This window comes from Arachis ipaensis, chromosome B04 (assembly GCF_000816755.2).
Source record: "Arachis ipaensis cultivar K30076 chromosome B04, Araip1.1, whole genome shotgun sequence".
Lineage (NCBI taxonomy): Eukaryota > Viridiplantae > Streptophyta > Magnoliopsida > Fabales > Fabaceae > Arachis > Arachis ipaensis.
The window spans coordinates 115,791,722-115,807,891 of record NC_029788.2 but is presented as its reverse complement, the minus strand read 5'-3'; the positions used below and the strand labels follow the sequence as shown (position 1 = coordinate 115,807,891).

Below are 16,170 nucleotides of genomic sequence, written 5' to 3'. Positions count from 1 at the left end.
GAATTTTTAATTAAATTTTTATATTTTTTAATTATATTTTTATACTATATCAGATTTTGTAATTAAGTTTTTATTGTGACAAAAACGTTAAAATTAATAGAATATTTAGTTAAATTATACGAAATATTCAGTCAAATGTTAGACATATTTATTTTGTTTAACAGAATATTTTATTAATTCCAATATTTTTGTTATGGCAGTGACTTAATTACAAAATTTGATATGGTATAGAGATTTAATTGAAAAGAAAAAAAATGTATAAAGACCTAATTGAAAATTCAGTAAAATTATAGGAACCGACAGAATAATTAAACTTTAAGATAATTAAAATAATTTTGAAATAAATTTTTTAATGACCTACTTAAATATTTTAGAGATAAATTTCACTACCAATTCAATTAATATTTAATACCTCCAATTTACAATAATTTTAGTTCTTGTATACGAATAAAAACATCAATTTTTAGAGCTTATTATTAATAATTTGAAAAAGCATAGAGCTTTTCAATGGAGACATACACGCACCAATTATTGACAACTGTCTGATGCTGTATCAATAATGCAATTTTTATAATTGCTTTTTATGCTTTATTAAAGATTAAAGATGCTTTCATCTTTTTAAATTCCTCTCTTTTTCTTTAATAATTTTTCTCTTTTATCATCTTTTATTTTCTTGTTGCTTTCTTTCTTTTTCTTCCTTGCTTTAAGCATCTTTGGAACATTTTCATATGAGAGACATGAAGTCTATCTCTTGAGTCTTGATAAATGAGTTAAATTTTATTTGAAAATCAATTTTTTATTTAATTTTGGAACAACTTATTATATAGTAGAATTCATTTTGGTTTAATGGTTTAAAACGTCTATTTTGCCCTTAAAATAAAAAACCAGTTGCACTAGCACGTTATATACTCATATATAGTTTTTTTTTTTTACAATATCTTCTAATTTTATAGATTAAAGATTAATCTATCATAAATGATCACTCGTGCATAACTAATTAACAATAACTACAACCTACAAGGCTAGATTGGTCCGTCTTCATCCGATGATCGTCTCCCACCGCAACCACAAATTTTTCATCACCGCCTTTACTAAATAGAAGATATGTAAAATCTTGAATTTTAAAAAATACAATTCTGATTTATTTAAGATTAATTTCATCAGTTCAAGAATTATTATTTTCACTTTTTTTTAGGCAATTAAATCTAATTTATAATAAATTGAAATTAGATATTAAGAATTTTTGTATAATATTTTTAATGATTAAACATTATATTGTAAGTATAATTAGAATGTTTTGACACTCTTTTTTATATGTTGCTCTTTTTCTTTAAGGGTGAGAAGTATTGTTTACCAATGCTAACTGCTATTTGAAGCAAACTGCGGATCACGTGTTTTTATGCCTTATGAATTATATATCACAATTTCTGCTGCTCCTCTAGCACTCCTCTTATTACTCGTACTTTAGCTCAGATTATTATTGTGCTCAAAGTTATTTTAAGATGATTGGCATTTTTTTAATAATGTATGCTGCATGAAAATTCTTTATATTACTTGATGTACTTGCTTTAGTTGTGTTTTTTCCTCTAATGAATCACTAGGCAAGAAAAGAGCAACACACTATAATTGAGGGAAATCATCATCAAACTCGCAAAAAGAAGGTCTATTAACTTAATTTGTCTATTTCTAATTTCCTCTGATAAATTTCTTATATTATTATGTTTGTTATAAAGAAAAAGAGCTGAATTTAAAACAATGCAAAAAATTAATGATTTTAATAATGATAAATATTTGTTGAATTATGAATTAATCGTCTAAATAACTAGTGTGATTTGATATGTGAGTTCAATAATGCAGGCCCAAAATTACGAGCATAATTAGAATCAACAAGTGCAACATTTCTCACTCATCATATTCGAAATTGAAATAATTTGAATAATGGCACATTCCTAAATAAGTTGCAGCAATAAAAGAAATGATATAATTTGGATCTAATCATGAATAATCCTTTGACAAATATGGAAAAATAAAATGAAACTAATTTGAAAGAATCCTTAACTCGTGCAAATGATCAAGCAATCAATTTATTGTTGCAATGGATCTGAAATCAGAGAGGCAAGAAATTTATTCTTGAAATTGACCATTGTTATATAGTTGACACTCTTTTAAAGAGGGGATCGAGAGAAAGAAAGAAAGAACATTTGGTAATCACTCTAAAATCAGAGAGCTTTATCTTTTCCCACTTGATTTTACTGAAAATTTGTTTTATTTTATTTAGAGAAAATTCCACTTCACTCCTCTACGAGATGCTAAAATGACACTCCCTTCCTCTCTATTTATAAAATGTACATTTCTCTCCCTTATAACTTTTAAAAAACTTCCTCTTTAATCTATTTTAAATCTTTTGTGTTAACTAATGTTAAATTTATCTATTTTTTTAAAAAAAATTATTTTTTACAAAAATACTCTTTAGCAAAAATTTTATTTTTTTATCATTAAATATTGCTTACGAAAATACTATTTAATAAATTATTTTTTATTAATTAAATTGTATTTTTACAAAAATATTTTATAAAAAAATTTAATAATTAAAAAATTATTAAAGGATATTTTAGAAAAAAAATAATTTATTAAAGAGTATTTTGGCAAGTAAAATTTATGACAAAAAAATAAAATTTTTGTTAAAGGGTACTTTTGTAAAAAATAATTTATTTTTTCTTGAAAAATGGATAAAGTTAACATTAGTTAATACAAAAAATTTAAAATGTATTAAAGGGGAGGTCTTTTAAAAGTTAAAAAAGAGAAAAATGTCATTTTAACATCTTGCAGAAGAGGAAAGGAAAATTTTCTCTTTTATTTATCTTCTCTTGTGTATTGAAAAATGTTGAATCAGTGACAGTGTGAGGAAGCAATAAGAAACCTAGAGTAAAAAAAAACAAGAGAGATAGGTTAAAGAAAGTTAAAATTAATTTGTGTTAAAGTAACCTTATTGGGGGTATGGATTTCGGATTAGTTAATACATTTTTTTTTTTGGAAAGTTGTGTTGGTATTTAGATGTTGACTAAGTTTGGTTCAAGTTTAGTGGTCTTAAAGTTAGTTTGAGCTCTAGGGTGGTAGATGAATTAGGTATCTAATTCATTGAATTGGTGACTATAAATTGAGTTTTTATAGTGAAAATTTCAACTAGCTTAAAATTAAATATTCAAAAGTTTAAAATCCTTTTGATTTATTTGTTGGGACGACAATGAATTATTTGATGTCTTCGTTTAGATGGTGGTGAGAAGTACTTATAAGGAATTTCGATATTTAAATTAGCAAGGATTTTAAGTAGAATTATGTGAATTTAGAATGAAAAATACTTAAAATTAGTAAAATATTTATAGAGGTAGGTGATGATTTGGTCATCACTCTAATTTTTTTTACTTGCAGTAGTGAATAATTCTTCTTCAGTATTTATAAAGTTATCCTATGTTGAGGTAGTGGCTAAACTGTGAATATCGTATTTGAAATAGTGGATGACAAAGTCTTACTTGTTATGCAAATCGAATCGGACACAGATTATGATAACCCTTTTTCAAGTAGATCGAATAAGTTAATCCATATGGCTTTCTAAATTGATGTTATTGAATTTTAAAGGCTTCTATGGATCTTCTGTAAAATTGGATTAGCTTTATTTGGGTGATGACTTTATTTTTTAGACCATAGTATAAACACTTATCATTGTTGTAATCTTATTGTTGTTATTGTTGTTCTAATAATAATAATAATAATAATAATAATAATAATAATAAATAAATAATTATTTTATAAAATTAATAATTGATACCGACCATATGATTAGTCTAATACATATGATATCTTGTTTTTTTCAAAAACAAAAAATAGATATTGAAATATATCATTCCTAAATTAATATGAAAATAAGAGTTGAAATCCATTTTGACCTCTGAAATTTGGAGCTTGTTTCAATTTCAACCCCTAAATTTTTAGTTACTCAATTAACACCTCCAAATATTGGATCGTGCCTCACTTTTGTCCCTATAGTTATCTTCGTTAATGAAGAGCTGATGTAACATGTTAAGTTGACACGGTGTGCATCTACGTGGCATCCAACCTGCCAGAATGAATGTGTGATGAATGAATGATATGGTAAAAGTTGTTTTCACTCAATATGAGTCCATGCAAATTAGGGTTTTAATATATACGTAGAAGTCAAATTAAGTGAAAACAACTTTTTGCCACATCATTCACTCATCACGCATTCATTCTGGCAAGCTAGGTGCTACGTACGTAGATGCACACCGTGTCAACTTAACGTGCCACGTCAGCTCTTCGTTAACGGAGATAACTATAGAGGCAAACGTGAGGCACAATCCAATATTTGAGGGTGTTAATTGAGTAATTAAAAATTTGGAGTCGAAATTAAGGCCAAGCCCAAATTTCAAGGGCCAAAATGGGTTTCAACTCATAAAAATAACGACGAATCTTTTCTCATGAATTTTATATATAATAATTTTTTGTAAAAAAATTTCGATGGAAATATTTTACCAATACATTTTGTATATCTGAGACTAATAATTAAACTATTACTATAAGATTAATCCGAAGATAAAAACCGTAAGATTGACGAATTAAATAATCGTTACTAATAGATTATTCTAACTATAAATCTGACAATATCATGTGGTTCATTTTTTATTTACAAAATAAATTAATTATCGTCGGATTGATTTTATTCTAAATCCGACAATAGTGTAAATAAAATTAATAATTAATACTACGAATAAAAAATAGAAAAAATATACGAAATCTATAAAATGTCAAATTATATAAAGAAAGCATGATAAATGACCAAAAAAAATTATTAAGGGTCTTAATAATTATCTGCATCTTCATCTTAATCGCCTCTCTCCTCTTGACAAATATTATTTGAAATTTTATGACGACCGACTTACATGTAACCTTTCGAAGCGATCATCCACCAGAATGCCTTAACCCCCCATAATGCAACGATCCATCTTTAGCTAAAGCCCTATTATTTTCCTTGTTCATGGTCTGGAGGTGTCTAAACCTGAGATCATTGTCCTAGTACTGTCTCAAGTCCTGATTTTAGTGTGTCCACAACCATTGATATACCTTCTTCTATCCCGTTGTGGACATTTGAGAGCACTTGCTAAAGACATTGACCAATGTACACTACAACAATAACAGAGAATAGCGGCGATTAATACCGATTTGCGGTGATTTTAAACTGCCGCTAAATATAACACCAGCAACAATACAAACGCAGCACATAAGGGGGCAGGGATGAGATTTTGCGGCGATTTTCAGTAACTGCTGACTTAACCACAACAAATCAATTATTTTGCGTCGGTTGGTTTAGCGACAGTTATACCGCTATATGACCAAGAGAGATTTAGCCAGCTTATTTGCGACATATTTTAATCGTCGCTATTTGCTTCTTGTGTTTTTATATGGTATTTATTTGCGACGATTTTAAACCACCGCTAATTGTTTACACGCACTTTTTTCTATAAATTCTAAAATCTTATTTTGATTTATTTAATTAATCCGCGAGTATTTCTTAATTATATGGAGTATTTTTTATTTTAAAAATCTTTTCTTCCCCTCTAAAGTTCTATATTGCAGGTAAAAAATTCAAGAATATTTAATTGCAAAAAAAACTAACATATTTATTGTAATATCAATAAAATATTTCAATAGTTACCCAAAAAAGTAAAGTATTCGGCTAATAATTAATGCTGCATAGTAACATAAACAAAACATATACTGAAAAATAAACTATCACATATTTCCTAATTTCTATTTTTCGCCATATCCATCCAAAGAATTCATCCGTGCAGCGATGTCTGGTGGCAGTTCCCCACCTTGCTGTTGGACTAGATAACTCAGCACACTCTCTAATGCATGTCTCTTCATTTTCTCTACTACTATTTCATCCTCTATTGCCTTCCTTTTCAATTTTTCTGCTGCTACTTCATCTTCCACCACCTTCCTTCTCAATTTCTCGGCCGTCACCTCCGCCTGTAGTTCAAACAGCATCCTTTGGGCCTCTTCTATTTGAGCTCTATCCACCGGCGGCTGCGCACTCGGACGAAAGAGTTGACTTGGTGTCGGCCCGAAACCTATGTCACGCGCTCTACCCGGGCGCTCTTTACCGAGAGCTTGGACAATGGAATCATTTTCAGACAATATTCTCATAGTTTCATCTAGCTGCTCAATTGCAGATATTTTTTTCCTGCAGATGTAAATAAGCATACACAATCACACTAGGAATATAGCATACTCAAGACATTTTAATAATTAAACCTAACATGTACCATAATAATTAATTAAGTGTACTTACACCGATCCTCTGCGCTTCTTCGTGTATGTAGATGCCATCACATTGTTTGTGCTTTAGGATCCATACTTCTCCTTTACCAACTCTTTTCCCTTGTTTTTGTGACTGTGACAATACAGTTTATACCATAAGTTTCACCTATTTAATTTTTTCCAATAATTTTTTTCTTCTTCCTTATAAATAAATTCAAACTACATACCAACCAATTTATTTTACCTCAATCGGTCAACAATTTAATGATTGCTCCATTTATTTTACAAGAATTGAGTAATTGATTATATCTAAATAGTAAATTTATTTTAATAGCTCCAGTATTTGTTTTTTGGAACTTATTTTAATAGCTCCAGTATTTGTTTTTTGGAAATAAGTATCAGTTGTCAATTCCTTATAAATCAAAACTAAAGAATGATTTGCTTAAAAATATAGAGAATTATTCGAGACCATGATAGCCACCTATATTTGATTAAAAATCTATATTACCTCTTCTTCCCTTGCCCTAGCCAAGCTTTTAGAACCGCCAGTGTGCGTGTAAAGCTGCTTCTTTCGATTCAGCGCGTTTTGCTTGCACTTCGCCTATTATATCATCAACAGTAACATTGGTTAGACACAGAATAAATACATACGAGTGTATCATAACTAGTTAAATGTTCTTATATATCTCTTTTACTTTGGTGTATCACTTATATATACGTTCTTTTTCTCTTTCTTTGAAAAGTAATGTATATAACTCCAAAAAAGCTTGAATGCAATAAAGTAATCTCTAAGACTGAAAATTAGTTGGTATTATATGCGTTTATATGGATCTTAGGTGGATTAAAGACAATGGCTACTTAAAAAATGGGGTACCTTTGTGGCAGGATCATTACGATAATCAATGAACCACCTCCAATGCTCTCTAGGAGTTCCCTCTGGGCGGTTGTTAAGATTCTGCTCAAGTGTCAAAGTTGGTTTGTAATGCGAGTCATACAGCCTCCCCTTTGTATCCTTCCAGGACCTTCCCATTTGTTGCAAAAATGTTTTTTTTTTATTCAACCACCACTATCTTCCTGAAAGTGGAACATCTCCTGCAATGACAATGTCCAACTGTAAGTAATTGTAAGTTGAAAGCTTTGATATGATTAAAAATGCCGAAAGTCATTACCTTTATGCAATCATCATAAACCATGTCTTTTGCCCTGCACCTTTGCCTAACTCTTCTCATAGATAGGAAATTTGTTGTAATCAAAACCCAGCGCTCCTAGGATGCCACTCAACAGGCCAGCTCCATCTCCGATTGCTTGCAGTTCCTCGTTGAACCTCAGTATGATCTTGCTACCATTAAGAGACCACTCCAAAGCCTCCCTCACACTCATTTTAGTGTGCTTGAGTATTCCATCAGAATCTATAAAAAAAATCTTATTTGTGTGACCAATGTGCCCAACATGTGAGAAACATAACAATATCATTGGCCAATCAATTAAAAAGTCGTATGGTTTAACACTTGTTACCAATGAGATCAACATCCCAAAACTCCGTAATCTTTCGTCCTTTGTGCTTTTCAGTATCAGAAGCAGCAAACATCCTGTCAATGTGTTCGCCAAACGAATCCACCTCGTTCGCCTCAGGGTCCATGTCTTCATTGCACGGTTCCGTCACTTGTACACCGTTAGTGGTCTGTGGCTCAAGTCTTGGTTTGCTCCGGGGCAGAAGAAAGGGTCGGAGAGGAGCCGCTGCGGAGACCCCACCATTACTGGGAGGCGGGGGGATGAGCTAGTCATCGTTAGCAGATGGTAAAGACGCAGGAAGTGTAGCTGGAGGCTGCTGACGTGGTGGCTCCACTCTTGTGCCTTTCGTGTAGCGAGCTTTCCTTGACATCTTAAAATCCTTGTATAAACATATATAGTATGCCAAAAAACATTAATTAATCTTAGACTAATATAATAATTAACGCAATTGGATAAAATAGTAAAGGTTGGTTTAAATTATTTGTTGAATTCGTATCATTTACTTGTATATAATTTTTGTAATCTTGATTTCTCTCTTGTACAGGTGTGGTTACTACAGAAAGTGGACAGTTAAAAGTAACATACACGCACAAAGTCAAACAAATATAGAATTGGATAATAGAAGTAACATACACTCACAAAGATGGGCCTGGTGGCATATTTTTCACTGGTGATGGATCAGGTCTAGTGAGAGTATGAAATTGGATAATAGACCTAACCATTTCCAGTCCAATAATAATAATCCCTTTTGGATTTTAATATTATATGTCTAGTTTTGTTACATTTTGTTAAATCATACCCCAAAATAAGTTAAAAAGAAAATTACAAAATAAAAAACCTAATACATACTAAAATTATTTGTGTTAATTTTAAGTTATTTTTTAATATCTTTTAAATATATCTAAAAATAATGTGGGATGAAACCCGGTTTAACAAGCATATTTGATTTATTTAATTGAATCTTGGGAGTGTTTGGTTTGCCTAAAATCTAATCTATATTTTAATGTCATTAGCTTTGGCCAAATGTTGTAACATATATTGAAGCTTACACAGGGAACATTTAATAATTTCAGTTGCTGATCTTTACAATGCAACCAGACATATGATTTAGGGTGTGTTTCAATTACTGTTTGCAAATGGAGGTTTGTATAAAATTGATTTTGTAAATAATTATTTTAGATAAAAAAAATTACAAAAAAGGACAAAAAAAAAATAAAAATTTCATAAAAATAATAATATGCATAAGAGAGTATTAGAAAAAAATATTATAAAAAAATAAATATATAAATAATGAAGGACATAATTGGTACATAGAACATAAATTTCAATTCAATATGAGAAGGTGAACAGAAAAGATAGAATTTGTAGCTTTTGGTAAACGTGGGTTGAAGATAAAAATCACTTCTGCGTTTAGAGGATTAAAATGTTGCCAAACACGAAGATGAAGCGTTCAAGGAACTCAAACGCGCTTTTCTCTTCTCCAACGCAAATCCAAACACACCCTTAATAGAATTTGTCCCAACTATATGAATTGAACACCACAAAAGTACATTTGGCTTTGCTCACAGCATCAAAAGTTGAATATTTAGCATTAATCTTCTAGAGCGCTAAATTAAAAATGCAGGAAAGAATGCATGTGATTATATATGGTCAGCAATTCAAAAACGCAAGAAACTGAAGCAATAGGAGGAAGATATGGATTAGCATGAAGATGGAAACTTGTTACCTCAACGATCACGATGAAGGTGTGGAAGAGAACTTGACTGATGATGGTGTGGAAGAGAACTTGACTGACGACGGCGAAGGAGCTAAGGCTGCGTACGATGCTCAGCGGCGACAAGGAGTAGACGAATTTCTACGGCAAGACAATGTGTGTAGCAAAAATAAGGATTCAGCTGGGGAAGAGTGGGGGTGTACATGCAAATTGAGAGAAGTTAGGAAGTATAATTACTTAATTAGTTAATTAGTGGTATGGGTCTTGACTAATTTAAAAATTATCATAACCGGAAGTGGATTACACTGATAATAATACTAATAATTCAGCATTTTTATAATTACAAATAAAAAAATTATTATAGATTCAAATTTGTTTACCAATCTGATCCTAATTAAATTTAAAATTACAATATTAAATATATGATGCTCCTTAGGGTGTGTATTCAGGTTGATTGGACACCGTATGTTGACCCACTGATCTAGGGTATAGTTCCACATAGGATCGCTGCGGCTGAAGCCTCTGCTACAGTAGTATGCCCGCTCTTATGCTTTGCCATCGTCGAGTGGCATCAGGTGGACCGCATTATGCATCAGTTTGGTGGCCTCCAGCACATTCTGACTAGGTCACTGAATATCGATGAGATGCATGGACACAACGGTAGAGGCGAGTGGTTCCTTGAGTTCTTGGGGGTTGGCATGAGTTGTGGGCAGCTCGGGGAGACCATGGACTCCAGATACATCATGCGATTGACTTTGTTTGAAAATATTATTTGCGAGTAGTTGGAGGAGTACCCATCGGAGGAGCGCTTACTGCGTTACACTAGAGGACACATCATGCATATCGTTGGGGGCATTCTGTTTCCGAATGCCTCTGGCTCTCGGGTGCATATAAAGTGGTTGCCTTTATTAGATGACCTTGATCGATGTGGGACGTTGTCATGGGGTCAGTTGTATTGGTGTGGATTTATCGTCAGATATGTCGGGCCACGGTTTACCATTAGCAGAACCTGGACGGATGCGGTGGATTGCTTCTCTCTTAGGCATATCATCATATACCACTGTGTCGATAGGATGGATTTGACGGGCGTCGATTTTCCCTGATTTGGGGGTATTATTTTTTTTTCATATCATTTCTTAAGTTAATAAAATAATTTTGTAATTTCTAAATATTCGTGATATTATAGGGGGTTGGAGCCACTTAATGACAGAGCTGACGTTAGGCTTCGACAGTGGAGGCATGTCCTCAACGGGATCGGTATCTATAACGTAAGTCATAATTATTTAAGACTTATTTTTGTATCTACAATAACTTTCCTTCGTGTATATGATGCTTCTTAGGGTGTGGAATCAGGTTGATTGGACACCGTATGCTGACCCACTGATCCAGGGTATAGTTCCATATAGGATCGCTGCAGTTGAAGCCTTTGCTGCAGTAGTATGCCCGCTCTTATGCTTTGCCATCATCGAGTGGCATCAGGTAGACCGCGTTGTGCATCAGTTAGGTGGCCTCTAGCACATTCTGACTAGGCCACTGAATATCGATGAGATGCATGGACACAACGGCAGATTCGGAAGATGCGAGTGGTTCCTTGAGTTCTTGGGTGTTGGCATGAGTTGTGGGCAGCTCTGGGAGAGCATGGACTCCAGATACATCATGCAATTGACTTGGTTTGAAAATATTGTTTGCGAGTAGTTGGAGGAGTACTCAACGGAGGAGCGCTTACTGCGTTACACCAAAGGACACATCATGCATATCGTTGGGCGCATTCTGTTTCCGGATGCCTCTGGCTCTCGGGTGCATATGAAGTGGTTTCCTCTATTAGATGACCTTGATCGATGTGGGACATTGTCATGGGGGTTAGTTGTATTGGCTTGATGTGTCGGGCCACGGTTTACTGTTAACGGAACCTGGGTGGATGCGGTGGTTTGCTTCTCTCTTAGGCATATCATCATATACCACTGTGTCGATCGGATGGATTTGAAGGGCGTTGATTTCCCCTGATTTAGGGATATTATTATTTTTTTGCATATCATTTCTTAAGTTAATGAAATAGTTTTGTAATTTCTAAATATTCGTGATATTATAGGGGGTTGAAGCCACCTAATGACAGAGCTGACATCAGGCTTCGACAGTGGAGGCGTGTCCTCAACGGGATCGGTATCTATAACGTAAGTCATAAATATTTAAGACTTATTTTTGTATCTACAATAACTTTCCTTCGTGTATATGATGCTTCTTAGGGTGTGTAATCAGGTTGATTGGACACCGTATCCTGACCCACTAATCCAGGGTATAGTTCCACATAGGATTGCTGCAGCTGAAGCCTCTAGTACAGTAGTATGCTCCCCTCTGCAACCCCTTTGGCCCTTTCTCAGTTCTCACTTCCTCTGTTCCTCGGCTCTTCTCCTCTCCAAGACCATAGCCTCGCCGCCTCGGTTCAGTTCAACCCAGTGCCTGCCGTCGAATCTGCTCCAGTTCCGCGTCTCCTTCAAGCCGCCTGTGCCTGTCGCTCCTCCTCCGCGCAACTCGTCTCTGCCATCGCAAGTTTGCAACTCGTCGAATCGTCTGATTCGTCTCGTTGCCACTCCTCTGCAGCGCGTCTCTTCCGCGTGACCGCGACTCCTTCAAGCCGCCTGTGCCGGTCGCTCCTCCTCCGCGCCGCCTCTCAGTCCGAAATCCTCTGCGCTCCCTCCGCCCTCCGGCCTCCAAGTCGCGCACTAGACGAGCCACCCCGGAGCTTCCTCTGCATCGGAATCGACCCTCGTCCAGTCGTCCGCGCCTCTCCTGGTCCCGAATCGCGCCTCTCCTGATTCTCCTCGGTACAGTTCTTGCCCCTATCCCAGCCTTTCTTTTTTGTTTGAATGATTTCATATCTTTAATCTCTTGCTAATTTTGGATGTATCATGCGAATAGACAAAGAAGAAGTTCTTTTGTTTTTGGGTAGTTTCCTGAGTTTGTAACTAAGTTTGTAACTGAGTTTCCTGAGTTTCCCGGCCTATCTTTTCTTTTTGAATGATTTGAAATGTTGAAACAGCTTGTTTGGGTTGAATCACAAATTGTTCTGTTTTCTTTGTTAACAAAATATGCAGTTAGTTGGAATAAAGCTTGAAAAATTGAAGTTGTTTTGGCTTCTTTGTTGATTGGTTATAGGCAGAAGTTGTTTTGGCTTCTTTATCATTCTTATGCATTCTGGAGTTTGATTTTATTCTGATTTTACAATTGTCATGGTGTTCTAATTGTGGAGAGAATCACAAACTACATACTGTTCTGTTTCCTTGGTTAACAAAATATGCACTTAGTTTTATGTTGATGTTAACTTTGATGTCATTGAGTTCCTTCAGCCTCATCAAATTTTTCCAAACGAACTGGTTAGCATAATTCAGAAAGAGTTCTAAATCAGTTTTTGGTTTTATATTCTCGTTTTCTTCATTCATCTCCAGAAGGATAAAATCTTCACAAAAAGGTCCTGAAATATTATTACAGTCAACATTAACCTTCTTGTTTAAAATAAAAATTCTGAGTGCAGGGTATATGTTACAATGTAAAAAACGTGGAGGCAACTAGCCTCACCACATGATAATGAGTCTTGCATAGTTGCACCAAATCAATTGACATGATCAATGGTTACTTATTTTTCAAATTTTTGAGATGCATCATTTTGGAACCTTTGCCCTTTTTGCTACGGAAATTTTTAAATTGGTTCAAAAGCCATTAACTGAAAATTTGAATTCTTTTTGTTTTTGATTTGATGGACAAGCATGGATGGATTCTTTACATTTAGAAGTTTAATCCAATAAATTTTGTTAGAACTTAGCACGTTAGGAGTCTAAACAAGTAGCATAGAGTGTTATCAAATATTCAAATCAAAATAAATTAAATGTCAAGGGTTGTGAATACCGAAAGGTGAACTTGTTAGGTGCAAGCTTATGATTTTGTGCATTTATGATTTGGTTTATTCTAATTTTGTAATTATACATTTATGATATGATTTATGTTAATTTTATACCCTCATGTATCCTCTAATTTTGTGGGCACCTTTGGGAAGTAAAGGTGATATATTGATTAATCTTCATTTATGTTAATTTGTTTCATAGTACCGATTAATTTGTTAATTGTTATCTCTTTTAATTTTCAGGTTTAAATCTTGATTTGCAAACTTTTAATGATGATGAAGATGTTGAAAATGATAAAGAATAAGGGTTGAAGATCATTGTTATTTTAGTTAATGACATTGTATAAATTTTATGTTTGCATTTTAATTTATCTATGAATTTTAAATTTTTGTCTTATTTTATATATGAATAGGTAAAAATTAAAATAGGTAAAAATTAAAATATTTAATTTTTACAGGGGCGGGTCGGGGTGGGGCGGGTACCCGCAGGGGCGGGTTCGGGTTCTGTTATTTACTACCCGCGGGTAGTGATGGGGCGGGTAGTATATGAGTAACAGGACGGCGGGGCGGGGTCGGATAGGGAAAAATCCCACCCCTACCCGCCCCATTTCCACCCCTAGAAACAACTAACACACACATATATAAAGAAAAAATTAGAACCTAAAGCTGAAAGTAGTCTCCTTTACTTCTATCTTCTTCACTTTTCAGCTCACATTTCTTCAAATTTGCAATTGACTCAATTACCCATTAGCACAAAATTCAAAACTTTATCCATAATCTTCATCCCCCATTATCATTTAAGCACGTGAAATGAATTGAATAAACAAAAATACATGAAGACAAAAATGCAGAGGAATTAGCCAGAGTGAGGGTGAGAGTGGTAGTTAGTTAAATTTACCTTTTATCCTTTGGCTTATTGGAACGAATGAGAAGGTCGAGTGGAGCTGGATATTTCCTCCACATATTCACAGGTGCAAAAAAAAAAAGAAGTTACTAGGCAAGGTGAATCACCTTGAACAAAAAAACTAGCAAGCACTTATGATAACACTAAGACCAGGTTCTGTTAAAACAATATCAGATGCACTACGAGCAGCATCCGTGGCATTGGCGACAGCTATACCAATGTCTGCCTTCTTTAGAGCAGGTGCATCATTCACTCCATCACCAGTCATTCCACATATATGTTTCCTCACTTGCAAACGCTTCACAATCTCATACTTGTGTTCTGACAAAAAATATAAAACAACAATCATATTAATACTTATTCGAGTACACGTGAAGTCCCCGGGATAGTATCGAGATATACCAGGAAATACACCAACAAATCCATCTGCTTTTTCGATTAGTTCATCAATAGGCAAGTCAGCAATGAATTCATCCTTGTCCTGTTCAAATAAACAAGATGTACATATTGGTACCCATTCCCAAGCGTCATCCTGTTTCCTTTCTTATAACTAGTTGATCACCTGATAACAAAAAAAGGAAAGATATATAAATGATTATATTCATTTCTAAAGGATACTTTGTGTTGCCCAAATTCTTAACTGTCATGATAATCAATACAACAGCCAATTCCCAATCTTTTCAAACTAAATTACAGTGATTCTGTACAATAACACAATCAAGTCAAAGGTGTTGACTATGGACCTATAATCATTTTGACATTTACTCTGAGATTTAGTGCCCTCCGTATTGTTTCGGCACTATCATGCCTAGGTGGGTCAAAGAGGGGAATAAGGCCAATAAACTGCCATGGGCCTCCAGCACTTTCTTTCCTTCCATCGGAAACTTCCTGTATGCAACGGAGAAGTTAACATAATCATACCATTTCTACTATCTTAAAATATAAGCAAGCAAATATAGCAAATGACAATGTGACGAATTCATCAATTACCTGGTATGCTACAGCAAGAGATCGCAGACCGCGCTCTGCGAACTTATCAATCACTGCATGAACTCTGCGTTTGATGTCTGATTTGTTGTGGGCAAAGTGTAGGATCTAGCCATCATGTTACGACTCAATGAGAATAAAAAAGACAAAATATCAACAGTTAACCATAAAAGTATATAAATGATGGTAAATTACCTGTTCGGGTGCACCTTTGCTTACTCTATACATTTTACCATCTTGATCAATATAGGTCAATGTAGTCCTCTTATCAGTTGGATTGAAAGGAAGAAAATGCACTTCTTGTATACCAGCACGTGCCTTTGGTATTAATCAGTTAGCAGGAACAAAGAAAAAACAAATTCATCAGCCTCAATATAGAGAAACTTGTGTAAACGTGCAAATTCATCAGTGCAGTGAGCAATAGATCAATGACTTACCTCCTTTGGATCAGCCAGCATCCCAACAATGGCAGTATCTATGGCGTCTTGATTCTCAAGTCTTGAAGCTCGAGCTGCCATCAAAACAACAGTATCCGGGTCCACTCCTTTTGCGAAAACCTAATTGGTTATGAAAAAGGAGGAAAAAATTAGAACAAGTGCATAAGAAATAGAAGAGGGAACAACAAAATAGCAGCATTCATCATCCAACCTCGACAAGATTTTTGTCGACCGTAAGCTTATTTAGTGTTAAAGTCCCAGTCTTGTCACTACAAAGAACATCCATGCCTGCCATTTCTTCAATGGCTGTCATCCTCTTTGTGATAGCACCCTGCATATATCATACATTATTAAATTATGACGATTCTCGGGCATGTCCACCCAT

At 34.1% G+C, this 16,170-nt stretch overlaps 1 protein-coding gene across 1 annotated transcript; it reads right to left on the bottom strand.

Annotated features, from left to right (window-relative positions):
• LOC107637037 (plasma membrane ATPase 2-like) lies at positions 14,468 to 16,144 on the bottom strand. The gene is given in 8 exon segments (XM_016340489.2): positions 14,468 to 14,682; positions 14,764 to 14,861; positions 14,863 to 14,923; positions 15,105 to 15,249; positions 15,352 to 15,456; positions 15,544 to 15,666; positions 15,786 to 15,905; positions 15,997 to 16,144. Coding segments are annotated over 8 exon segments (978 nt in total). The 5' UTR covers positions 16,123 to 16,144; the 3' UTR covers positions 14,468 to 14,482.